At 41.2% G+C, this 27,598-nt stretch overlaps 1 protein-coding gene across 1 annotated transcript in view; it reads left to right on the top strand.

The window, feature by feature from the left end:
• Window positions 1-27,598, top strand: part of ROCK1 (Rho associated coiled-coil containing protein kinase 1) — a 4,526,103-nt gene that overhangs the window by 2,406,729 nt on the left and 2,091,776 nt on the right. Inside the window, exon 12 of the mRNA XM_044065727.1 lies at window positions 2,683-2,769. Coding sequence (XP_043921662.1) covers window positions 2,683-2,769 — 87 coding nt within the window. The remainder of the gene's footprint in view (window positions 1-2,682; window positions 2,770-27,598) is intronic.

Genomic DNA, 27,598 nt, shown 5'->3' with positions numbered 1-27,598 from the left:
CTCAGCCAAAGCTGAAATTTTAACTGCTTTTCATTGAGTAATTGCAGTATTCTCAGCCAGAGCTGTTTCTCTTCCTTTTCTGATTGATTTCATATTACTTTTGCCAAGTTTCATCTTTACCTGTATCCAAGCAGTGTAATTACTGGCCAGTAACTGAATTTTCCCCAGACGAATTTGTGCTGTTGTGTAATTGTTCTTTGTCTAAATTAACCTGTTTTTAGTAAGATTTCTTACTTGTCACTAGTTTGGGTAATTTCTTTGGCATTTGTCTTTGTTCTTCTTATTCCAGGCATTTTCCCTTATTTTCATAAATTGCTTTTTGTGCTTGCTAGGGGTGCAGTTATCACTTTAACCCACTTATCTTGCATAGGTACCTGTTGCTTCAAAGCTTGCAGCAAGTTGGTATTGAAATATGAGATAGGATCATCTAGTGAGAGTGGTTTTAGTGGGTCCAGTTGCTGTATTTCAGGGTCTCATTGAAAGTGTCGTTGTTGAAGTTCGTAAGGTTTCTAACAAAGTTTAAGTACAGGTCCTTAATGATTAAGAAGTTTCTGATTACATAGGTTGGATAGTGGTCACTAAGTGCATCAGGGAGGATTCCTGCCTGTTTTATATTTTTAGGGTAAGTGGTTAGTATGCAATCCAATTTGCTGCTTTTGCCTGGATGTTTTATATCTTGCTGGACATTTAATTGCTTAGATTAGACTTGAATATATTGATATTTAAGGGAGAGGTGTTAGTATCCTGATCAGGTGAATCTATTTTGAGAGCATCGAGAAGAATGATTTCCTGCTCAGCATTGATGGATATTCAGTTGATTATTTCAGTTGTATTAATATTGTTTCTATTTGGAGGCATTTTTACAGCTGTTATGCATATTGCCTTGTGGGTTTAATTAACGGAAGGTTTTTATTAGCTCTTCGGATATAAACTTTTGGGTTTTGTTTGAGGTGTATTGCTATGTCTGGGATGTTAGGGGACGTGATGGCTACTCTTCCAGCATGTTTAGTTGTTCAGTTATTTCTTATTGTATATGCTGAAGTGTGTTTATTCATCTTTGAAAAAAGAGTTTTAAACAAGCTTCAGTGAATATTAGTATGTGTGGGTGGTGAGTTTGAATCCCAGCGTGAAGTTCTCTAATTTTATTATAGAATGCTTATCTCTACATTTTCTTTCTCCTGCAGAAGTTGCCAACATAAGACAGTTTTAGATGTAGTGCATGTGATTATGAGGCAGCTGGGTATTAATGCACTGACAAAGATCTGGAAGAGTTTGAGTTTTGCTTGTTATCGTAATTCTTAACAGTAGTGGGTAAAGCAGTGTATGGTATGTAGCTTACAAATGTAGCTATTATTTTACATTATAACTGTATCTGATCTACGGTAATGGAAAGCAGAGTTAATATCACTAATCTTTCTCTACATGTCATTTCTTGTTTTTCACACCATTGGTGGTTTATCGTTTTTAGCCATTTAGGCTTTTACAAATCTGTTACTGTCACATTTTGACTTTTTGGAAGTCAGTGTTTGGAGTAGAGCATAAGAAGAGAAGGAGTGTGAGGGTTATATATGGTTTTATGTAAAAAAAATTTTTGTGCAAATCACCCTTCAACTCATCCTCCCCATACACTGCACACCCATCCCATACATACATCCCTTCCCTCCCCAATGTCAGAATGCCACATCTCCCCATATGCTCTTTTCTGGTTCCCACTCTTCTTTTAGAGCACTGATTATTCATTCAGTTGGTGGGACATCATGACCAGGGAAGAAAACCTGCAGGTCATCGGCATATGGAGGGCCTTTCTATTGATCCACTGCATAACCGTCTGATGCGGAGGTCCATCACACTGTGACTAGGCAGTTGTTTTTTAACATGCCCTAATTATTATTATGAGCATCTGCATATGTTGATGCTAGCATGCAGTTGTGTTCTGCCCAGTACAGGGAGCCTGCAGATTCCTCTAGTTTTTGCAATATGTGATGTTCTCAACCTTTGGTCTTCACCAAGACATGGTACATGACTGGTACAAATCCCTTTTTCCTTCCAAGACGTACTCATTACTGAACATTCAGTCATACGCTCTTCAGCTGATCTTGCACCCTACCAGTTACTGGTTGATTTCAGGTCACTGGAACTGCAGCTTGATGCCCTACTCTTATGCCAGAAGGCTGGTATTTGGTTATTAGTTGCTGGTATTTTTAGCCTAGTTTTTACAAAACCAGCTATTTTCTTACCCTTGAATATGCTTACTGAGTTCAAAAGGAAGTAGCTTGCAATTTGTGCAGAGTATATTGAATGATTGGGGTATAATAACTCACTAAAACACTCACCAGTCAATTACAGTTTACCCAAGTGAGAATATTGATCTGGCATTTTGAAACATGGGGAAAGATCACTTCAAGTAGGGGAGGGTTCTCCCTTCTGAGAGACTGTGACCTGACAGTGGTAATATTTAAGTAAGTAGATATGGGTGGTAAAGTCACTGCATGTGGGGACACTGGGAGTGCTCCTCCCATGAGAATTTGAAACTGAGTAATGATCAGTTTTTTTATTTTGGCAAAATGCCTACTTAGCATGATCATTTCAGTTTATTTTGTGTCAGTAACTAGTGATTTGAGAATATGTTGTAAACTCTGACATATTAACATTTATATAATTTGTTGCCTTGTCTTTTTGAAGCTGGAAAATCTGCAGAAAAAAATTTATGAACTTGAAGAACAGTTACATAATGAAATGCAGTCAAAAGATGAATTAGAGCAGAGGTGCGTAAGGTCATTTATTTGCAGTCTTTACTAATGAAAGCCATGTAGAGTGCAGAATCTGTCATTAAAAACATGTAGTTGTAGAAGCAGACACAATGTTGGATAAGATCATGCTAATGTTTTCTTCTTGTTAATGTTATAAAGAAAATTATATCAGTATCAAACTCTAAATTCAGTATGGTGTGGTATCCCAGCCTTTCAACATTTAATGACTTTGGTTACTAATGGGCTTGCAATGTGTAATTTAAATTATTGTGTACTATTTAAGTGTCATAATTAATATGTGCAGTCCTTAACCTTTAATCCTTCGTTTTGTCATTTACCTGCTTTCCTCTTTGTTCTGCTTTGTATTTGCCTTATGAAAACATTGCTTGGATATTACACTGTATATGTTGTACTTGCTCTAACTTTGTACCCTGTAGGCCTGAGGCATGGCTGGAAATGGTCCATGTATCAGTCCACCTAAATACTTAAAATGTCTTTTCCAGTTGGTCTTCATAATACTGACGAGACAAGAGAAAGTACTTCAACCATTAATTCTCTCTACTTGTTTATTAATTTGAAAGCATTTACATCAGTTGTCTCGTATCCTGAGGATATTAGCATAAACAACTTTGTTTTTTTTTTTTTTTTTTTGCAGAAAATCTGGCAATATGACTTTCAAGACTTTCTTTCATGGGTAGCTATTAGGATTTTGTGTTCTCATATTCTCAGCCTTGCACATTGCAAACTTTTCACTACCTTTTCCACTCGGACACTTGACAATCTAGCCAGTAAACATATTGATGTCACATGGCAGGCAGGGGTATACATCTAGCTGCTGCAGTTTCCAGTTTTTCTGCCACTCGCACTGTTTGCACATCAGACCTAATTGTCTTAGAAAGTTCCTGAATTCCCTTCCTAAAATGGTAAAATCTTCTTGGTGATTCTGCAGTAATCAATAACCCACTAGCGCTGACTATACTAACTAAAAAAGGAGCCGTAACATAAAGCATTGCTGACAGTTTTATTATTCAAATTTTCAACACACACAGTAATCGGAGAGAAGCTTGAGGTCTACAACATCGTATGGAAGATGGCAGTGGTGGGGTTGCTGAGCATATGGTCCTTTGCATGTTCTAGGGTCTATGATGATGCAACAGAGAAGAGTATCCAGAGGCTAGACATTAACCAGTGCTTCGTCTTTCAGAGTCTGTTTATGATGTGGCTTTATGTTCCTCAGTAGTCACAGACTGTCTCTTTAATAAGTAGTCAGCCTGTCGTCTGCCATCAGCTGATGCTGAGAACATTATGGAAAGCACATCCCAGCAAACGCCTTGAAGTGGTGCATCTCAGAGCTTGCACGCTGACTGTCATAGAGTTGTGGATAAACAAGGCTGTACCTTGCTTGCTCACTGAGTGATCCCTTGAGTCCCAGCAAAGTCTTGGTGGTTGAATTCAGAGTAATCACTTTACTCCTTTGGCCTCCTCCCTCTTTGAGCAAGACTAACAGTCCAAGGGGTGGTAATGTAGAAACATTTTTGAATTGTAAAGAATATTACTGGTAAACACTTTTTCGAGCAGACACCAAAACTGATTTAAATGATGCTATCAATTTTAAGGGTAATTTTAAGAAAAGTTAAAACATTAGTGGCTTGTTTGAATTTGGGTTGTCATTTTAGATCAAGTGATTTGTTGTGATTGTATATTTAATTAATCTTGTAATTGATTGATTATAACCAGTCTGGTGAAGTTATGTTACTGTGTCAGAATGAAAGCCTTTACTGATTATAATTTTAAAATGAAACACATAAGCACCTCAAGTTACACTACCCAACTCTATTCCACAAGGTAGTGAAATAAAGAACTTTTTTAGAATTAAGTGCTTTTGACCAAAAAAATCAGGACAGTTTTACCAAGATGTCACAGGTTTAAATAACCCATTTACTAGTCAAATGACTATACCACTACCTAGGTTTAAAGTGCACTTACCCACTAAGGTAAAATAAAAATTAAATTATTTAAAATACAAATCAAACAGTTAAGAAAAGTAACATTTAAGTAAAAGTAATGTTTTTAGTTTAACATCCCTTCAATCCAAGGAGCTTAAAAGCAGATAGGTATTTATAGAAAGCACACATAACACAGTAGAACTTCTGCATTTGTTGATGTTCGTAATTTGACATATCTTAATTTTAACACACTGTTAATAAATATGATGTCATTTATCCCAGGAAATTGGCCTGCATTAAGCTGCAGCTTCCAGGTCAACTCTATCTACTTTTAATTTCAGTTTCAGTGGACTTCCCCTGGGTTGAGTGCAGGGTTGCCAGATTTCCAGCCCCCCAGGTAGGGGGAAAAAAAAAAAGAAGGTCTCTCACGGCAAGTGAAGACCAAAAAAAAGGTCTTTAATGCGGAACACAGTTCCACATTAAAGAACTGAGCTCGCTCAGTAGCTCTGCACTAAACACGGAGCTTCTCATGTTTAATGCATTGCAGTTCCGCATTCAACGCTAGTAGCTCCGTGTTTAGCGATTTTTGATTGGTTTCAGATATCATGGGCCAATCAGTAAACACGGAGCTTCTCGTGTTTAATGCGGAACACAAGAAGCTCCGTGTTTAGCAATTTTTGATTGGCCCGTATGCCAGGTATATGGGACAATTAAAAAAAAAAAAAAAAAAAAAAAAAAAAACAAACAAAGCGGAGGCTGGCTGGGATTTAAACCGGCAGGGCGGGACTCAGGATCAGGCTGCTGATCTCGGGACAGTCCCGCCCAAATAGGGATGTCTGGCAACCCTTGTTGGGTGGGAACATTCTAATGAACAACAAACAATAACTTGGAGCACTATTTACACTGCACTTTGTGTCTAAAAAGTGCACAATTGTCCTTTTTATTTTCTGTATCATAACTGTGTTCATAAATATGCTTACATGTGGTTCTCTGTTTTACCCACATAAAAATAGTGACAGTAATCAGAGAAACATAAAATCTCACTCCTTTTGTCATGTGTATTTCCCATTAAGTATGAGTTAATTTTGAATGTGTTATGCTTCAGTTTTGGCCCTTTATAGGTGAACTTAACACTGTCTTCAGTGGCCACAGTTCCCTAGTCCCTTTCTATTGCTTGTACTACCATCTGCTTTTGGTGCCTGTAATTCTGATTTTTCCTTTATATTTGCATGTCTTTTATATATAAAATCTGATCCTTCATCCAGTGTTTCCAAGGGTCTATCAAAGCAACTAAAAAGTGTTGACAGAAGTTGATATAGGTATCCTGTCTTTGAAAAAACATGCCATCCCCATAACCATACCACTCCAAGTTGAGTTAGCTGAAAAGGGAGAACCTAGGTTTAGAGGCTACCATACTGCTGAGTTAGCTGAGAAGGAAGAACCTAGGTTAGTGTTGACTGTGATCAAAGAAGGGATTCATCATCTCATTAATTCTTGACGACATCCAGAGCTCTTTAATGGAAGTTAGATTCTCAGTTTCTGTCCCTAAGATTATATGTCTAGCTGTTCCATGTAAACATACTCTGCATGCAAAATAAATTTCTTCACCCGATATTACACTTTCTTGTCAAAAAAACAGCTGACTGGTTTAACTTTGCACATGACCTTTTCAAAGCTCTTCAAGGTTTTCAAACTAGTTAGCCTTTTTCAGTTTCTACTCCTTAAAACAGAGACTGATTTAAACCAAGGGGGTCTAGATTATGCATCTCCGATCCCTTCCACTTCAGAATTTAAATCAGATGCAAAAGATACATTATTCTCTGATTTCTTCTAATGAAGAGATTTCCTTCAGGAATACTATTGCCAAAGTGAAGAGATGTTTTCAGTGGGAGGGTAGAGAGTTCTCGGGTTCCCAGAGAAGATCTTACTAAGCATTAAACGTGGACACATCCAAATTTGTTGCTGTCCCTCTGGTATTAGGAGCATTAGCAGATGAATGTCTGGCTGCTTCATTTTCCCTAAATTTCCATCCTCCAGCCCCTAAAAAACAAAACCGGTTTTAGAGTTCATGTCTCCCATAAATACCATTATGCAAATTTCATAATTGATGCAGCTGTCATTTTGCATGATTCTGACAAAGGAACTTTGGGGACAAAGGAACTTTGACCTTTCCCACTTCCAGTCCTATTCCTTGCAACAAAGGCAGTAGAGCCTTAAATAGATATGGTAAAAAGGTCTGAATTTTGGCCTTCTTGTCTGTCAGAGCATTTCACTGTGACATTCACATGACAGAGTACCTGCTGGCCATTGTGAATGATATGGGACAGACTATTGTGCTAGCTTTCCTAATTCTGATATTAAATCTGTTCTCTTGGATGTGTTTGATTCTCTCTCACGGGTAGGTAGCTAAGCACACAGTTAAAAATGGTTATGCTGCTGTAGATACTGCTTCTAGATTAGCTGCCACTGGCACTGTTATGAGGAGTCATGATTAATTAAAATAACATTCTCTTCCAGAAGATGTTAAAAGACAACTATAAAATACACCCTTAGGTAAAGAGTTGCTGTTAGGAAATTCTTCTTATGTGTTTAAAAAGTTAGATGAAAGAGGAAAACTTATATAAGGTGCTAAGCAACTCTTTCTCTGTCCAGTTGCTAAGCTTCAAAGGAATTATTTGGTTAATTCAGAAACCTTTTTTCATAAGCCATCAAAATCCAAATGGATCTCTGCAAAGGGTCATTTTAAAAATAAATGGCAAGGAGACTTCTATTGATTACAAGGGTCCAATTATAATAAACAATTTCTGACTGTCCTTGCCAACCCCCTAAGTCTGTCTCAGAAAATTGCAGGGAAACTCTCTTTTCCTTCCTTTATGGGAATCTAAAGTATCAGCTTCCTTTATGGAAATCTAAAGTATCAGAATCTTGGTTACTAGACTCATAAAATGTAGTTGCAAACTCCAAGGACGGCCGTCCCTACACCCTCATGAATTCCACAGATGTTCTGACTGACATCACAGTTGCAGTAGATGGGTTTTCACTGCTGACATCCAGCAGGGGTACCAAAGCTTAACTTTCTCTGGATCATAGTTCTAACTTCTGACCTCAGCTTTAAGCGTAGGGATGTATTAGCACACATATGAATGTAAATCTCTAGACTGTCTCACTACCAGCCCGAATACAAACCTCACATCCGTTGGACTGATCTTTGAGTGGTCATTAATACAGTAGCTACTGGAAAAAAAAGCAGGTAAGTGTTTTATTGGGGAACTTTTCTTCACTTATATAAATTGTTTTGCTGAATTTGTTAGATGTCGGCTAGGAGGGGGTAAGTGCGAGTGCGGAAAGCAAATTCCCTTCAAAGACCTCTATACACAGTGTCTGTTCTGCTTGATTTGCAGAACACAACTACAGGGCTTTCTCCATTTGCCAGTCTTTTGTGCCCAAGCCTTTGAAATCATTTTGTCTTCGCTCAACACCTTTTCAAGGACCCAGTGTCTTAAGAGTTTGGCCCACTCCAAGATGGCGGATTCCTCCTGTCCAGATGTACCTTCATCTAACAAGAAAAATCTCAAGGGCTAGGCCTGACTTTTTTTTCCCAATCTGATTCCATGCACCCTTTGAGGTTTCAGGACCCACAGTACATCCACCTCTACCTTTGATGCCCTCTACTGCGACCCTGCTGGAGGTTAGTTTGGGATTGTACAGTCATGTGACTGAAAAGACTGCTTCTACAGAAAAAAGGGGAATTATGACCCATTGTTTCAGAAGGACCATAAGGCATCCTGCTGATTTTAGTCAGGGAAGTGATTCCTGGAATGTTAATTGAGGTATGTCAGGGTCTGACATACACCACTTGGTATAAGTGGATGTCACACCAAAGAAAAAGCTACAGAAAACAAGACATGTCCTTACACTTCCTCCATCAAGAGAGGAAGAATGGATGGACTTCTGTCAGGGTTTGCTCAAGGCAATTATGACCCTGAAATCACCTTCTTTGTCTGCTCTCCCACCCCCTCCTACACACGAGAAGACTACTGTTAATCATCTTCCTATGAAGAGGAAGATGCCTCTGATCATTCTCTGGGTTACTCCTCTCAAATCCACTCCCATGGTGAATTCCCTTCAGATGATGAAGACTCCGCATCTCCTCTGACTACTGTGTGGAAGAGGCTTCTTTTGGGAAGACTGTTTTAAGCATGATGAAACATCTAGAGTGGGAACCTAGACGCATTTCAAAAGTATTAGAGCCCCTTGGAAGTGGGCACTCCTGCTCCTTTATTTGTCCCTGCAGTCCTAACGGCCTTTTTTGGATGCTTTCCAGTCTAACTCTGCAGCTCCTGATTTGCAGCCCTCTGTTCCCAAAAGACCAGACAGAGTCTACAGAGTTCCAGATGAACTTGAATTCCTGTATAACAACCTTATGGGAGATCCGTCTTTAGTGTCCCTTTCTCTCTCTCCTCTCTGACAAACATTCTGAATTGTCCCCAACACCAATGTCCTCCCTTCAGATAAGGACATTAGTGCCATGGATAGGTGGGAAAGAATGTCTTTACTTCCTCTACTCTATTTTTAAGACTACTAACTACCCGACCCAGATGTCCAAATATCTGTTAGTCATCCTCAACATTTTGAACAAGGTAGTGGTGCATTCACAGGGCTAAGAATCCAAACAGCAAATTCTGTTTTTGGCTACTCAGGCGGCCAGACACAGTTTAAAACATAGTTATGGTGCTGTGCGGCCTCTACTGTCATCCACAGGTATTTGGCTGTGCAGTCAACCTGTACCAGAGGATTTCAAAGCTAAGCTCATTGATTCACCTTTAGACAAGAATCTTTTGTTCGGACCACTGGCAGCCAACCTATTTAAAGCCTTACTGGAACAAAACAAAACTCTGAAAGACTGCAGACAGATTCTGCTTACCTTTATTCCTTGATACCAAAGGAACTACCCTGCCAAGCCCACTTTGTCCATTAGAAGTCAATCCAGACCACTTCAGAAAAGCAGGAAGTCGCCCAGGAGGAGATTTCGAGAGAAACCTCAGAAGGCTTCCATATCTGTTACCCCCCCCCCCCCTTGGTCCTGCCCTGCCCCTCTCCAAATACTTACTCAGTCCATTTCAAATTGGGAAAAGATTACCACAGACCAGTGGGTGATTTCTGTCATAAAAAGGGTTATGCCATGTCTTGGAAGGAATGCCCTGCCTTGGATGGTATCCTCCTCCTCCCCTAAACTAGCTACAGCTTCTTCCACCTATCCTCCAGGAACTACAGGCCTAAGGCACAATAACAAGCCAGTGCCTGTCAAATTTGTGAGAAGGGTTTACTCCAGACTGTTCATAGTCCTAAGAAAAGGAGACCAGTGGAGACCCATACTGAATCTGTGCTTGCTAAACACCTTTCTGAAAGTGCCAGCTTTCAAAGTACTCTCCCTAGTGACCCTGTTGCCTGTTATTCTTTCACAGGCACATCTATGGTGTCTGTATTGAAGGATGTCTATCTATAAATTCCCATTCGCCCCTCCTGCAGGAAATTCCTCAGGTTCTGTACTGGCTCATCTCACTTTCAGTTTACTGCTTTGCCTTCTGGAGCTTTCTACAGCCCAAAAGTATTCACAAACTGTCTAACTTCAGTGATAGCCTTCTGCCCAACTCCGAGAATTCAGATATTCCCTTACATTGACAATCTGCTGATTGAGGCTAACTCACTGCAGACCTTACTGCAACACCCATGGTTCATCATCATTTGCAGTAGGGATTCACCTTCATTTACAAAAAGTCTTCCCTTCAGCCACTCAGGACCTAGTGTTCCTGTGCTGCAGATTGGACACCAAGAAGATGCAGGCCTTTCTACCTCAGGAGAAGGTGCAAAGCCTTACAGCTTACTTCCACTCCATCTCCTTCCTCAACACATGCTCAGCCAGGGAAGTTTTAAGAGCCCCAAGTTTCATGGCAGCTACCATCCCAGTGCTTTCTCTAGCCAGGATGCATATAAGGAAAATTTAGTGGCACCTGAAAATGGTATGGTCCCAACACACTTGTCTTTTACACAAAAAGACCCTCATACCTTGTCTCAAAAAGGAGATTTCATGGTGCGTGGCCCAAGTGAATTTCAATCCAGGGTTTCCCTTCAAAGCACAGACTCAGCTTAAGAGATGTACACAGATACCTAGGACGAGGTATGTAGGGCCTGGATAGGTATCCACAGAGTTCAAGGCAGGTGGCAGCCCAGACTCAAGAAGGAACATAACTCTAAAGGAGATTAGGGCTGTCATCCAAACAGTTCAGGTTTTCTTACTCAACTTGACACCAGGCCCTGTTCGATAATTCAGACATATAAACAAGCAAGGAGGAACCAGATCATACCAGTTATGCAGAGTAGCTCAAATTACTAGCCCAGAGAAACTTGTCCCTACTCGCTGTGTATATCCCATCACAGGAGGGCGTTCTAACACACTTACTAAGTAGGTCCATAGGAGATCCTTACTAATGGACCCTAAACACAGACTGGTGGTCTTGGACATTCTACACAGGTGAGGAACACCAGAGATAGATTAATTTGTCTGAGAGAGTAACAGGCAATTTCCAGTATTTTTCAACCAGGACTTCTTGCTCCTCAGCCCAGAGAACAGATGCATTCACCTTTCAGTAGTCAAGGAAGTTTCTTTACGCATTTCTTCCACTCCATTAATTTCAAAAGTGTTGCAAAAGGTCCAGAAAGAAAATCCAAGAATCTTACTGGCGACTCCCTTTTGGCCAAGTCAGCATTGGTTCCCCCTTCTGTTTCATCTAGCCAGGGGCAATCACCACAAACTACAACACAAAGTGGATCTCATCACAGAGCAGAAGGGATCACTGTTTCATCTGAACCTGTCATCCCAAAACCCATGCCTATGGGTAATAGGGGTCTTATCTCTTCGGCACCAGTTTTAAGTGAACATACTGCGGTTTCTCCAGGAAACAAGGAGACCCAACACTCGAAAGTCCTACATAGCTAATTGGAAGAGATTTTTCTTCTGGTGTGGTAACAGCAATCCGGACCCCACATAATCAGAGGTTCCTCTTATCTTGAAGTACTTATGTGAACTCATGAATACAGATCTGGCATACACCTCCATCAAAGCCCACCTGTCAACCATCTCTGCCTGTCTTCTTCTCAGTCCACCTGTTATGTCCAGGTCTGAGATCAAACTATTCCTAAAAGAGATACTTTGCATATAAGACCTCCTAAGGAAGCCTGTGCCCCCTCCCTAGGACCTCAATTCCATACTGGAAAAGCTCATTATGCCACCGTTTGAACCAGGCACTTCATTAAATCACAAATTCTGCATCTGGAAAACTGTCTTGCTTCTGACCATCACTTCTGTTGGGAGAGCCTCATAACTTCAGGCACTCATGGTTGTTTCACCCTTTCTTGTTCTTCACTGAGGGTTAACCCCTCCTTCATGCCTAAGATGATGAAGAAGCTGTCCCTCAAACAGGCCGTCAACCTGCCTACTTTCTTTCCCAACCAACAGAATAGGAGTAAAAACTCCTAAACTCCCTAGATGTGCACATACAGCTGAGATTTTGTTTGGATAAAACTAAATATTTCATAATTCAGACCAACTGTCTCATTCATAAACTTTTTCTGTGTAGAAACTGGACCAGTCAGTTTCTAAACAAAAATTGTAAGCTGGAATTCTAAATCCATCTTCTTTTATTATTCACACTTTTTGGCAAATCCTTGCCCACTTGCTGTCATGCTTGCTCTACAAGAGCAGTAGCATCCTTTGGGGCCTTCTGCAATGGAGTTGAATCCAGGGCAATCCTGGAAGCTACCACATGGTCTTCTGTACACACGTCCGCTAAACACTACAGAACTGATACATTTTCAAGATTCAGAGCCGCCTTCACTAGATCAGTTCTGTCTGGACTTTTGAACAGTTCTTTTCTCTATTAAACATCCTCCCTTTTGTTCCCTTGAACTCTGAGAGTCACCCATCTGTTTGGAATACTGCAGCAGTGGTCTCAGTCAGGCGATAGTACAGTTGTGCAAGACCTTAACATAACAGTAGATGTCTTACTGATCACTGTTGCAGTATTCCTTCCTACCCTCTTTCTCCCTTTAGTATACCATGTCTCTCTGTCACTGCCCTGTGTGTAGGATTCTAGGACTGATGGGGCCCCTCTCACTTTCTGCTTGGCCCCTCTTAGCTGACCAACCTGTCTCTGAGGTCTTCAGGCCACTTGCTTGGCGATACTCTCCTGTAATGGGATATGCATGTACGTCTGCTTATATACCCCCTAAAGTTGTGAGCTGAGGTCATATGTTGAACATACAATCCAAGGTGAAAACCCATCTGTTTGGAATACTGCAACAGTGATCAGTAGGACATCTACTCTTATGGTAAGTTCTTACACAACTGAACTTTTCCCCCAAAGACTACCATTATCCAATTCCTTCATTTATTTCAGACCTGCTTTTTCAAGGTGATGTTCTTCATCTCACATTGCTGCAGTCCTTACATATGGGTAGTCCGCTGTCCTCGGTCGGCCCGAATACCAAAGTATTAGGCTGACGTCGGTCATGGGCTCTCAGATCTGACATCAGGGCGTCAGGGTATAAAAGCGCGTGACCGGCGTCATATCCTCAGTCTTTTTTGCCGCATGGTCCGATGCAGAAGCAGCATTGCAAGTGCCGTTCGGCGTTCTGAAATTTTCGTATTCTGAGTTTCAGACCGAAACCAAGTTGGGCTAAGTACCCCGTTGGGGAATATTTTTGTTTTTTCTTGCCTCAGTTAATTCCGGATGTCAGAAAAAGTGAATAATTGTATTTCTTGTGGGAAACAGATACCGCATAGGGATTATCACTCTCTTTGCATTCCTTGTTTGGGACCGGACCACAACGTAGTCGGGTGTTGGTTTTGTGCTAGGTTTAATAAGCGCACTCTAAAAAGAAGGTTAGATTGTGCTAGGTTAGTCTTTGGTAAGCGGTGTAATTATAATATGCCGTCGGATCCTCCGACGCCCGCTAAGAAGCGCAAAGACAAATCCTTGAAACCTAGACAGGTTGATTCGTCCGTGCTGACGCCGGTCCTGCAGAAACTACAGTGGAGCAGGTGGATCCGGCTGAAGTTTCTGTTGAGTCTCAGGGGGAAACTTTGATTTTGCAGGATGTGGCCTCACAGGAGTCAGGTCAAGCTGAAGGGGCCTCTCAGGTTACTGTTCTCCCTTCTATGCCTAAGGTGGTTAGGCCTTCTGCTACTATTTCTAAGGCTTCTTCTAAGGGCAGGTCTGTTTTGCCTTCCTCTGGTGTCCCTCCAGGTACTTCAGGGTCTGTGCCTAAAAAGCACATGCTTAAAATGGCAGAAGATTTGATTTCTTTAATTAGAGGTTCTATGCCCCCTCCTGATAAGAGGCCCAGGGTGGAGCCAGAGTTGGAAAGTTTGGATCAGGCCTCAGATGACTCAGACTCTTCTGCTGAAGATATTCAAGATTTTCCCCCTTATTCGGATTCTGATGCAGAGGACTCCACTCCTTCTGCTTCTCCTCCAGAGGATTTTTCATTTTCAGAAACTCTGCATTCCATGAGGGAACATTTTCAGTGGGAAGGACAGGATTTCTCTGATTCACGGAAGAGGCTTAGGGAATTCTTGTTTTTACCACAGCATAGACCCTTGGCTATACCTCCTGTTTTGGATGTGGTTCAAGATGTTTTCTCGGAGGCTTCCCTTAATCCAGATTCTTTGCCTCCTGCGCCAGTTAAACCGGACAGGTATTACAGGGTGCCTGAGGCTCATAAATATCTGTATAAGAGTCCTAGGGCGGACCCAGAAACTATTAGTCAGGGGCCTAAGGGTGTTAGAGCTTCTGTTGTAAAGAATCCGGTTCCTCTAGATAAGGAAGCTAGAGCTTTGGATAGATTGGGTAAGAAGGTGTATACCTCTTCTACTTTAGCAATGAGGGCTTTAAATTGCCAGTTTCATATGTTGAAATATCAGAATTTCCTCCTTTCTCAGCTAAAATCTAAAGTGGATGCTTTGGCAGAGGGCATAGAGTGTAAAGAATTGCAGGATTTAGTACATGTCTCTGAACAGGTGGGTAAGCATTCTTTGCAGTGTGGTTTTGATGCTGTACAGGCCTCTTCTAGGGTGGCTGCCACTGGTTCAGTTCTTCATAGGCACGCCTGGCTTAAGGATCGGAATTTGTCCGAGCATGTTAAAACTAGAATTCTGGATGCCCCTTTACAGTCTGAAGTTTTGTTTGGTCCCCCTGTGGAGTCGGTTTTGAAGAAAATGGAAGACAAGGCTAAGTCCATGCAGACTGTTAAAGATTCTTTGCAGGCAAGCGATGATTTTGTGGGAGACTGCTCTCAGTTTACACCTCAATCTTCAGGCAAGGTTTCTACCAGGAGCACAGAACTCCTTAGCGGATGTGTTGAGCAGACAAATTGTGGATCCTCACGAGTGGAAACTGGATCCTCATGTGTTTCAAAGGTTGACAGTGTTATGGGGGACTCCAGACATAGATCTGTTCGCTTCTCCACTAAATTACCAGTTGCCAAAGTTTTGCACAAAAATGTTTCATCCCACAGCTTGGAAGGTGGATGCTCTATCATTCAGTTGGAGCAATCTTCATGTCTATGCCTTTCCACCTCTGCCTCTCATTCCCAAGGTACTCCTGAAGGCCAGAATAGACAAGCCATCCATGATTCTGATAGCGCCGGATTGGCCTCGACAGCACTGGTACCCACTACTGAGGAGTTTGGTACGGAGCCTCCATGGCCTCTGCCTTTGATTCCGCATCTTTTGTCTCAGGAGGGCAATCACTTCCTCAATGTCAAGATTCAGTCTCTGCATCTCACAGCCTGGCATATTCTGTTTTAGACCCTGGAGGGTCTCAGCTTCCACAACAAGTTTTGAATGTTATTTTGGAGGCCAGAAGGCCTAGTACAAGGAAAGTTTACGCTGATAAATGGAGGAGATTTTTCTTTGGAGCAAAGTGAAGGACTTTGATGTTTCCAAGCCTGATTTAAGTGTTTCTCTTCAATATCTTACTGAGTTATTGGACAAGGGTTTGTCTTTCTCCTCGATAAAGGTTCATGCTGCAGCCATTTCTGCTCACTATGACTGTGACGCTCCTTTATTTTCCCATCCTTTGTTTAAGCAATTTCTTAGAGGGGCAAAGAACATAAGACCCCCACGTAGAGCTCCTACTCCTGCTTGGGATCTCAATTTTGTGTTGGAAAAGCTTACTCTACAACCTTTTGAGCCTGCAGCTACTGCCGAGTTAAAGTATTTATCATGGAAGACTGCTTTTTTGTTGGCCATTACCACTGCAAGAAGGGTTTCTGAGTTACAGGCCCTTATGGCAGTGGAACCTTTCCTGATTTTTCATAAGGATAGGGTATCTTGGCGTACTAATCCTTCCTTTATGCCTAAAGTGGTTTCTAGTGTGGCCTTGAACCAAACTATTTATTTGCCTACTTTTTATGCAAACCCCCAAAATAAAGGGGAGAAGATTTTGCATACTTTGGATATTCACAGGCTGTTACGTTATTATTTGAGCAGAACCAAGGGGTTCAGGCAGTCTCAGCAGTTGTTTGTTTCTTTTGCTTTGGGTTCTCAGGGAAAACCTGTTTCAAAACAAACTATATCTAAATGGATTGGGTTTTGTATTTCTTTCTGTTATTCCCATCATGGTAAGGAGATTCCGGCTGGAATCAGACCTCATTCCACTAGAGCTACTGCCACTTCTACTGCCTTTCTAAGGGGGGTAGCTACAAAAGATATTTTGGAAGCAGCCACTTGGAGTTCAGTACATACTTTTTCCAAGCATTACCACCTTCCTCTTTATTCTAAGTCTAGGGCTGGATTTGCCACTGCAATATTACAGGGCATTTTAGCAGCCCCTAATACTTTATGATTTTGCCATCCTCCCTTTACCTCTGCTTTGGGATTCTACCCATATGTAAGGACTGCAGCAATGTGAGATGAAGAACATAGTACAGTTTTGTACCTACCATAAATGTAGATGTTCGAAGATCCACATTGCTGCAGTCCAATTTACCCTCCCTCCTTCCCCTCTGTAGTTTGGCATGGTTATATGGTTTGGGTGATGGTTGTTGTTGGGCATGTTTTTGGGAGGTATCCTGTTTTGGGGCTGTGGCCTTTCTTTTTAGGGCCTTCTGACATCTGGGGCAAGAAAAGAGGATATGACGTCGGTCACGCGCTTTTATACCCTGACGCTCTGATGTCAGATCTGAGCGCCCATGACCGACGTCAGCCTAATACTTTGGTATTCGGGCCGACCGAGGACAGCGGACTACCCATATGTAAGGACTGCAGCAATGTGGATCTTCGAACATCTACATTTATGGTAGGTACAAAACTGTACTTTATAGAACTAGTTCTGTAGATCAATTGGGGAAAGGCATTTATTCAATACTTTTTCTTGTCTGCAGAAAAGAGGGTGCCTAGTAACCCATTCTAGATTTTTCTAGATTAAACACCCTCGTGGTGGTTCCAAGATTCAAAATGTTAACAAGTCAAAACATATTTCATGTTCTGTCTTTGTAAATTCTACCAGTCACACTAGATTTAAAGAATGCTTATCTTCACATTCCCATTTACAGGGGTCACCATTTTTGTTTAAGATTCTATGCTTTGGGATTACATTATCAGTTTACTACTTTGCCTTTTGGACTTTATACCACTTCCAAGAGTTTTCACTAAATGTCTTATTCCAGTAATAGCTTACTGCTAACTTCAAAGCATACAGCAATGTTTTTCCTTACCTGGATGATTGTCTGATTTCACTCCATCTATTCAGGAATCGTTAACCTTAGATGTTTGGATTCACACTGAACCTAAAAAAGTAATCTCTGCAAGCAGCTCACACAAAGATATTTGTGATGCCTCCTTGATACTTACTTAATGACTACCTTCCTTTCACGAGAGAAGTTGCAGACTCATCATCTCTATTTCCTGGATCTTTTCTGACAGTAGATGACTTCAACAAGTGAAGTTCTAAGGCCTCCAGGTTTCATGACATATATTCTAATGATTCCTCATGCCAGATTTCTTCACATGTGGAAGTTCATATGTCAGGTCAGCATGGGCCCAGCATTTCCACCCTCTCTCTCAGGCAATTCTAGTTCTCCACTTTGTCAAGAAAGAACTGCTTTTGTGGGCTAAATAAGTTATATCCAGTGTCATCCAGGGAGGGAGTTTGTGAATGTGGGAGGCAGATTCCCTATAAAGATAGATAGGAACAGTGCTTTTTTTGTTTGAGTGCTACCCATGAGGTGTGTGACCTTGGATGTTTCCTGCCTTGTTTGAAGAGCTTTCTCCCAAGGCATCAAGGTACATTGAATTTGGGGACCACATATTAGTTATCGATACATCAGCCTAAGAAATGTTAACTCTTATCAATGCCGTCAAAGCTCTAAACTAACTTTGGATTCCCAGTGCATTGTAGGTCATTACAGGCAACACTACTGTGATGTGTTGCATAAACAAACGGGGGAGCATCTAGCCATGACAGTTTGGGACATAGCCATTCAACACGGTTTCTGTGTACCTCCTTATCACTTCTGCAGTATTCTTTACTTCTATGATATCCTGTCAATATCTGAACATCTGACTAGCATACCATAGCCTTTCCATCTTCCAGGCGCTGTACGTCACTTTCCCTATGTGCAAGGTGTAAGGTAAAAATATGTGACGTGTAAGCACCTAATCCTTAGAACTTGTGTACCGCTATTTTGTATGCTACATTTGAATTCAGTCTACAAGCTGTTCACTGAGTTGGTTCTACTACCGGGCCTTCTACAAGTAAGTGTCCCATTCGGGTCTCTTCCTTTTTTTCTAACTATTACGTTACTTTGCGTGATATCCAGGGAGGGAATACGTGAATTTAGGAGGCAGATTCCTTGTAAAAGTAGATGGGAACAGTGCCTTTTTTGTTTGAGTGCTACCCATGATCATACACAGTGTGAGATCTATGTCATGCATTTGTCCCTTAGATACTCCACAGTTGTCTGCAGTCTCTTTCCATTTACTTGGATAACCAGTGATTGAAACGTTTGGCTGCAGGTACCATGACCAAATCCTCCTATCCCAACGGTGAGCCACCTCTTAAAAAGAAAGACAAAAAGGTGTGATCAGATAGTACTGTTGTTCAGCCTTCACTGAACTTCTCTGTCAGGTTAGATGAAGAACCAGAGGGCCATCAGATGGCACTGTCTGCTCCCTCAGGCACAACCCAGTCAGAGGCTGATATGGGACTGCCTACCACCACATCTGCTGAGGCTGTGCTTACATCTGGTGCAGTTGTGGTTGGGGAACCATGGCTAATTATTTCGGAGGGGTCTGGGGGATTCCCCACATACTTTTTAGGGAAGAGATGCCTGGTACCCTCATTGACTCTATCTAGGCAGGGGGTCTACACCTCCTTGATTTCTTAAAACTGACACTCCTTTAAAAAAATAAGCAGAAAACTAAGCATGCGACACCTGTAGCTAAGGATCCACTCAAATAATGGCAGGATTTTTCTACAGGGCTTTTCAGCACTCTTATGGCTCTTAAGTCTCCCAAAGGATATGTTCCTGCTTCTGCTCCTTGGTCTTCCTCTTTTTCCAAACACCCTGGGGACTCTTAGTCCTCTGAAGAGTTAGACTCTGTTGAAGTGATTTGCTTATTCCTGTCAGATCCACTATCCCTTTGCCCTGGGTTTTGAAGAAGAGGATTTATTTTTGTCTGACTCAGCTATGGAGGAATTGTCTTTTGGGGATACAATGGTTCATGTGATGGAACACTTTAAAGAGGACTGTTCCCAAGTTTCTGAAGTTCACAAAAGGTACTATGAACTCTTACAAATGGATTTTTCTCAGCCTTCTGCAGTCCTTCCAGTGCTGGCTGCACTCCTGGATACTTTTACTGCAGCCTCTCAGGCCCCTGACTCTCAGCCTCCTGCATCTAAAAAACAATACAGGTTCTGTTAAGTTCCTGAAGCTCAATAGCTTTTATAGAAAAGCTCTTCCTATGATCCTACTGTTATTTCTGTAGCCATTGATAAACCATTCAAGTTACTTTCTACTTTTAAGCTTTTACTTATAAGGACAGCTGTGCCATTGACAGGTATCTTAAAAGTATATACCTCTCCTACCTTAGCCTTTATAGATTCGTAGGTGATTATTAGGGTAATGGCACAAGAGTGTCTACGAGTCTAGTCAATAATACTCAGGATATGACATTATTGTATCCTAATTCCCCAGGTATAGGATGGGGTAGTATCAGGGTAGTGGATCTTTGGGTGTTGGAGCCTTAAGTAATTTTATATAGTGGATCTTTGGGTGTTGGAGCCTTGATTCATTTTATAGACTGCTTCCGTTCATAAGGGACATAGGAAGTACCCCAGTAGTGAATTTATGGTTTCCTATCCATTTATCCAAATTCTTTTTGAAGAGAGTGGGGAACAGGCTTGGTTTTACAAAGATGGGAAGTTTATTCCATAGACGAGATAGCCTTTGGAATACAAATCTGTCTCTCCAGCAAGCCCTGTTAGTCACAAGTAAGGTTCAGGTACATGGAACACACAACCCTTGTATAATTTTTCTTGTAAATATGTAACATTTTCATCAGGGCTGGATCAGAGAATGCCTTGTAGGTCAGACATAGGTCCCCTCTCAATAAATGATATGAGACTGAGTATAGAGATACAGCCTTTAGTTTGTATTTTTTTGTGAGAAACCTCTGGGGCCACTCCAGCTGGTGTAAGTGCCTTGTTAGGTACGTGCAGAGGGAAGCACTGTACTCTATTATGGGCCTGGTGAGGGCTGAGTACAACGACACTATGACTTCCTTGGATCTTGATGCCATGCCTTTACTCATAAGTTCAGCCACATAGAAGAATTTCCTCACTACTGTAGCTACCTGGTGGTCAAAGTTTAGGTTACCTTATGTCTGTGTTCCTAGGTCCCTAATTGTTGAGTCTACCTTTACATGTGTGCTCTCAGTATTATAATTTGCAGGGATATCTGATTTCCTGAAGGGTATGATTATTCATTTTTTTAGCATTTAGTCTCAGACCATGGTTTTGGCACCGGTGGTTTTGTCATTTTTAGGCCTGTTTGTAGAATTGTTTGAGAAGTTAATGATTGCTAGCAGCTTACAGTTGTCAGTGAACATGGTGAGCCAGAGGCCGCCAACATTGGCCTTCACTTCAGAGAAGTATATAGCAAAGATTAGGGGTCCCAGTACTGCGTCCTTTGGGACACTGCTAATAACAGGTTTCTTATCCCCCAAGTCCCCCAAGTGTTTGCTCAAATACAACACACCAAAGGTTTTAAAAACCCTGGATACCATATTTGCAGCTGAAAGCCCTCCAGGTGTAGCATCTCTAGTAAGTGATAATATTATTTTTCTTTTTCTCAGTGTTGTCTTCCACACTGTAAACTCACTGTCCCTGCATAGAGTATTACAGTAATTTCTGTCTAAGGTAGCTTTCCAGTTATTTTGTATTTTTGCTGGTATAGTTTATATTCAGATATTAGCAGCTTATGTTTTTGTTTTTGCTTGCTCCCAATTTCAGTAAACCTGATTGAGTTCCTCTAAATTATAGTGCTAAGGTAGAAATACTCTTTCTTTTTTAAGTGCTGAATGATATGTATGGTAAATTGGTGAAACTGCTACATTGTTGCAATATTGTCTGGTAATAGTATATTCCACCTAGTTACGCTGACTGCTGCTACTGAATACTCTGTTATTGTAAAGTGCTGAATGATATTTATAGTAAACCTGTGAAACTGCTACATGGTTGCCTTATTTGACTGGTAATAGTATATTCCAACTAGTTGCACTGCTGCTACTGTATATTCTGTTTTTGTAAGTTAAACATACATTGTAAAGTGCAGAATGATATTTATGGTAAACTGGTGAAACTGCTACATAGTTGCAATATTGTCTGGTAATAGGATATTCTAACTAGTTATACTGACTGCTGCTGAATGACTGGTTGCAGAGTCTGAATGTATTTCTTTTGATGAGTTCTAATAGGCTATGTTCATTCACTTGCTCTGCTTTCTGTACAATATTTATGATGGTTGTGCTTATTTTGATGTCCTTATTTTATAGTTTTTGGTCTTACATTCTTTCCTTTTCTCTTCTTTGCAACTTTTAGAGCCACTAAGGACCTGATCGCTTTGGGTCCCCCCCACTTGTGTGAGCAAGGAATCCTCTCACTCCAGCTAAAAGCAAAGAAAACTCTAACCAGCAATCATCCAAAAATAGACTGCAGCCCCAGGTTTAACTCCAGGAACCTTGTTGTTGCCACTTGTGTAGTGTAGGTGCCAGCTTTTGTGACTGCTGTTATGCCTTGTTAAAATGTTAGCCAGCTAGAGTGCATACCCCAGGGCAACAGCTTCAAACCTTCTTCCTCTTAGCCTACCCCCACCCCTTTCATCCGTTTCACTGTTGATAATTTATTGTATGTTAAGGTATTTAGCCCCTCTATATAGTCATAGCATTCAGTCCCTCCTCCTCAATACTTGTTTGTTCTTCACTAAACACCATACAGAGGTACATTCTTCACTTTACAGAGGTGCAAAGTCTCCAGCTATTTTTATCTTTAGCTACATTGTGTGCAGCAAACAATAAGCAAAGGGGAATACAAATATAAAAGAGAATAAAATCTGCCATTGCAGACTAGTAAGCAGCATACAACTTCTACCTGTGGTATATTCCTGCACACAGTTTTTCTTAGAGAAACCTTCCAGTCCTTGAACAAGGGTGCCTGTATGTTTACCTTATTTCCTTGTCTGTCCTTTGATAATTAGCTAGGTTAGCAGAGTGCCTTGGAGTCTCCCCTGCTACTTTAAATTCCAATTGATGGTTTCCCTCCCTTCCCCCAGCCCCCCCAAGTGATTGCTCAGGTACAACACACCAAATGTTTTAAAAACCCTGGATGCCGTATTTGCTCTAATTGCAGCTGAAGGCCCTCCAGGTGTGGCATCTCTGGTAAGTGTCCCTGGACTAGCTGATCATTTTTTTTAGCTAAGTTCTGTCTGGAGGATGTCTATCCATACAACCACATTCCCCCACCCCTCTACTTTCTGTTGTCATACTACCTCCCTTCTTTGCTTCTCCCCACACTTATCTACTATCCACTATCAAAGACTACTATACCTTACTCCCACCCCTTCCTCTCATCCTCTGTTCTACATCCCATAAATTGACATGTCTCTTACAACTCAAAACTATACTTTTACCTTCTCTACTGCTTATACTCTATCACCTCACCTCCTATCCCTCACAATTACCTACTCCCTATTTCCATCCCTCAAACACCACTCTTAACTCAAGTATTACACCACAACCCTATCTACTAATTTGTCCCTCCATCCTTCCCCCAACCACTCCCATTCCTAAAATAAAAGTATTTCCCCTCTCCCCTTTAAAACAAAAAAACAAAGTGTACTTACTCAAATTAAAACCCCATTACAAACCTCGACTTCTGTCTGGTGACATTCATCTTAACCCAGGCCCTACAGAGACCCTACCTTGAACAATAACCCCACTGTATCTAAACCTGCCAACTCCTCCAACCCACAACAACAAGTACAGTTCTGCTCAATCAACGTCAGGAGCCTTGTAAATAAAGTTCAAGAACTCCATGCTTGGACAGCTAACTATATATCTGACATAGTTACCCTAACTGAAATATGGTTTAAAACCATATCATCTGGACAGTGAAATCATCCCTCCTGGCTATAATATCCTTAGATTAGATCGACCTAAAAGAAAAGGAGGAGGAGTCTCCATACTCTACTCCAATTGTCTGTCCCAAGTCAGTCCCACACTAAACTTACCCTCCTTCTCACCAGCTGAACTCCTACTGACCAACTTCAAACTTAACAGTTTCAACACCATAACCGTTGCAGCAATCTATATTCCCTCTGGTGATAATATTAACATACTTGAGAACATCCTATCTCACCTCTCACATACCATCCACAATGAAATAATTATACTCGGAGATGTAAATATTGATTGGCTTACAATACAAGCTCCCAGCACTACTTCCTGTATAAACCTACATGGGTTTGAGCAGCTAATCACAACCCCAACCTACATTAATACATTTCACCTACCTAGCTCTCTTCTTGACTGAATATTGGTCTCCCAGCCTCAAAACTGTCATAACTCCCAAACCCTTCCAAATGCCCTCAGCGACCACTGCCTTATAACAGTTATCAGACATACTCCCCACCTTACCAAACCAAACAAATTTATTACCACCCGCTCACTTTCTCATTTCTGTCCTAACTCCTTTATTCACCAACTCTCCAAAATTAACTGGTCTTACTTCACCACTCTTCCTTTATATGAAGCTGTCCACTCCTTCAACACTACATTCCTAAACATTCTTAACTCCCTTGCTCCTCTTCGCACAATTAGAATCAAATCTAATACTGCTCCCTGGCTCACTAAATCTACCAGACCCCTCATGAACGACTGGGATAGGATTTGGAAAATGTGGACTAAAACTAGGACCCCTTCTCTTCTTCAGAAGTATAAAGAACTCAGAAATAAAATAAAAAAATCATCCATTATGACAAAATAAACTTCTATGCCAATCCTCCCTCTACTCTAAAATCAGACCCAAAGAAATTCTGGAGCTCTATTAAACAGATTCTTCATCCAGGAAACCCTTCCTCTCCTAACCCATGTCCCAGTGCAACACCTGAAGACATAGCCAGCAAATTTAACAATCATTTTATAAACTCAATAACCTCCATAATAAATTCTATCCCCCCCAGAAACAACACTAGCACCCCCACAAACTCTATACCTCTTCAAACCCTCCTAAATCCTTCTCTCTAAAAGCAGTATCAACTAACTATGTAAAGTCATTACTCTTTAAACGTAATCCTTGCTCCCCATCTGTTTACAAGCTACCCTCTTATTTCCTGCAGATTGCCTCTGAATCTCTTGCCTTTCCTGTATCTATCTTAATCAACCGATCCATTTCTGAATCCTATGTCCCCACTGTATGGAAGAATTTCTTTACCTATTCACAAAGGAGGCAACTCCTCAGACATATCCAACTTCAGACGGATTGCCATACTGTCTCCACTCTCAAAAATCCTAGAGAAATGCATTCACAAGCAAGGTAATGCATTACCTTCACCTGGAAAACCTTCTCACACCCACACAGCATGATTTCCGTCCCAAGCATAGTACAACTACTGCACTCATATCATTCATCAACATAGTCTCCTTATCTCATGATAAACTTGTCTCATGCCTATTCCTTGACCTTTCTAAAGCCTTTGACACTGTCTCTCACCAACTCCTTCTAGATAAACTCACTAACTTTCATTTCTCTCCCCCTACTATCTCCTGGTTCTCAGCTATCTCTCTACCTGCCAGCAATCAGTTAAACGGCTCTCTGCACTATCCACCTCTCTCACTGTACAAATGGGAGTCCCCCAAGGATCTATACTTGGACCACTACTGTTTAATATTCTCACCAACTTGCCTTATGCCTCTTGTCCCCAGTCATCTCTTGTGCAATATGCTGATGACTCAACTGTTATAACCATTGCTGACAACCCAACTGACCTCCACTGAACTACCCAGGCATCCTTCCACACCATTTAGACTTTGCTTAGTGATAACAAATTAATACTTAATCCAAAAAAAAACTAAGCTCCTACTCTTCCTCCCTAAAACATCACCACACTCAAAAGTACATTTACCATCTTATCCTGCAACAACACTATTATCCCGGCTGAATCTAGTACTAAATTGCTAGGTGTTACAGAAGATGATCAGCTTAAGTTTCATCTCCGTATTACTAACTCTGTAAAAATAACTCATCAGAAACTTGGACATCTTTTCCTTAGCAAGAAATACTTAACTAACACTACCCGAATAACTCTCTCTCAGGCTTTATTACTCCCAACACTCCTGTACAGCTGCCACATATTCACAAACCTAAATTCTACACTTATTTCCAAGCTTGAAACTACCTATAATAAGATCGCCAGATTTGCAGCTAACCAAACCTACAAGTCACACCACTGCTTAGCACTACAGCAACTAGACTGGCTAGAATTCCCTCAGCTGCTCCAACTATGCCAACTACAAATCATCCACTCTATCCTCTATCTATCCTTCTTCTGCCCCAGCCTCCCCGCTATCATATCCAAATATTCCCCTCGTAGGATGCTACAGAGCTCAAATCAAGAATTATTAGACATCTACAAACCCAAACCAAAATAGGCTGCCTCTGTATAACTATAACCCAGCTACATCCTGGAACCAACTCTCCTTGGAAATAAAATCCCTCCAGCATAGAAAAAGTTTCAAATTAGCCACAAGGAAATACCTAAAAACAAAGTGGTCTTGCCACTGTAGCCAACCACCCTGAAACCACCATCCTTTCACCTATTTCACCACCTCACTCTTAATGTATCTCTAACAGTATTCCCCTGCCTCTTCTACCTCTTCCCTTTCTCTATTTCCAACCACTCTTAATTCTTAGAGTCTCAAAACAACCTACCTGTCTAGTCTGTCTCCTTTACTCTACCCTCCCCTACATCTCCTACTAGCCATTCTTATTTTCCTTTCTTGTTTCCAATCTCCTATACAACTAGATCCTACCCACTTAAAATAAGCATCTGCCTAACTATTAACTCATTTTGCTCTAAGCAGCTTAAATAATATTGTAACTTGTGATGCATTGTCTTCTGCTAATTGTTTAAAACAACTCGCATACTTGTCTGTCAGTTGTTAATACTCTGTATAATTGAATTGCCTGCGGAGCTTTTTTTCTCTCCAGGTCTCTGCTTGGAAGATCCTATAGCTGATTGTTACTACTACGTTACTAAAATGTAATAAATTGTTTTCTAGTCCTGAGGAGCTTTTCTCCCCAGGTCTCTGTTGAAAGTGAGCCAAAAGCTCAGCCAGACTAACCCAGTTAACAAATGTAAAATAAATAAATAAAATAAATAAATAAATAAAATCAGAAGTGAATTCACCTATCTGGACATGTGTCCTGTCAACGAACCAGTTGGTTTATCCATCTGGAATTGTAGGGGTTTATGCCTAACTCAGTAAATTTATCTGTGATCCCGGAGTGGAGGATTGTGTTGAAAGCTTTGGCCAGGTCTAGATAAGGGGTGTGTACCGTTGTATGCTCATCCATGGCTTGGTGACTTTCTCACAGAAGTCCACCAGATTGAGCAGGCAAGACCTCCCATTGATAATGTCAGATTGGGTCTGGCCCTTTTTTTGGAGAGTTCCTATGGCATTATTGATAAGGTCCATGATAATTCTGTCTGTGGCCTTGGAGATAAGATTGGCCAAGTTTATGGGTCTGTAGTTCTGTGGGTCAGTTGATGGGCCCCCCTTGTACAGATGGAGGACTGTTGCAGTCCTCCATTTCTCTGGGACAGTGGCCGTCTGGAGGCTGTTGTTAGTGGATTTCTATTGACCCTGATAGATTCTCCTGTAAGCTATTTAAGAAGCATCCTGGGATGTTATCGGGACTCATGGAGGCTGTGTTTTTGGCTTTAGCAAGCACAGTAAAGACTTTTTCCCTCATTTTGACCGGTAGGGGGATGATTGCGCGTATTTCTTTGGGTGTGGTAGTAGGTGAATGCGGGTAGAAGTTTGAACTCAACTTGTCTGCCAGCAGATTTGCTGTAGTTACAGGCTGGTTATAAGTGTTGCAATTCATGATCAACTCTGCACATTGCTGTGCATTTCCCCTAAGGTTATGAATGTAATTAGAAAAACCTTGTGGTTATCTTTCACCTGGGGGGCTATTTGCGTCATAGTTTGCTTTGGCAGATCTGACTAACTCTAATGTGTTTGTTTAGACTAGTGAGTGTCTTTTTGCACTGTTTGTCTGC

The sequence above is a fragment of the Protopterus annectens genome, chromosome 3.part0, assembly GCF_019279795.1.
Source record: "Protopterus annectens isolate FY-2018-M chromosome 3.part0, PAN1.0, whole genome shotgun sequence".
Classification (NCBI taxonomy): Eukaryota; Metazoa; Chordata; order Ceratodontiformes; family Protopteridae; genus Protopterus; species Protopterus annectens.
Note: the sequence above shows the minus strand (reverse complement) of the source record. Positions and strands in the feature narration are given on the sequence as shown.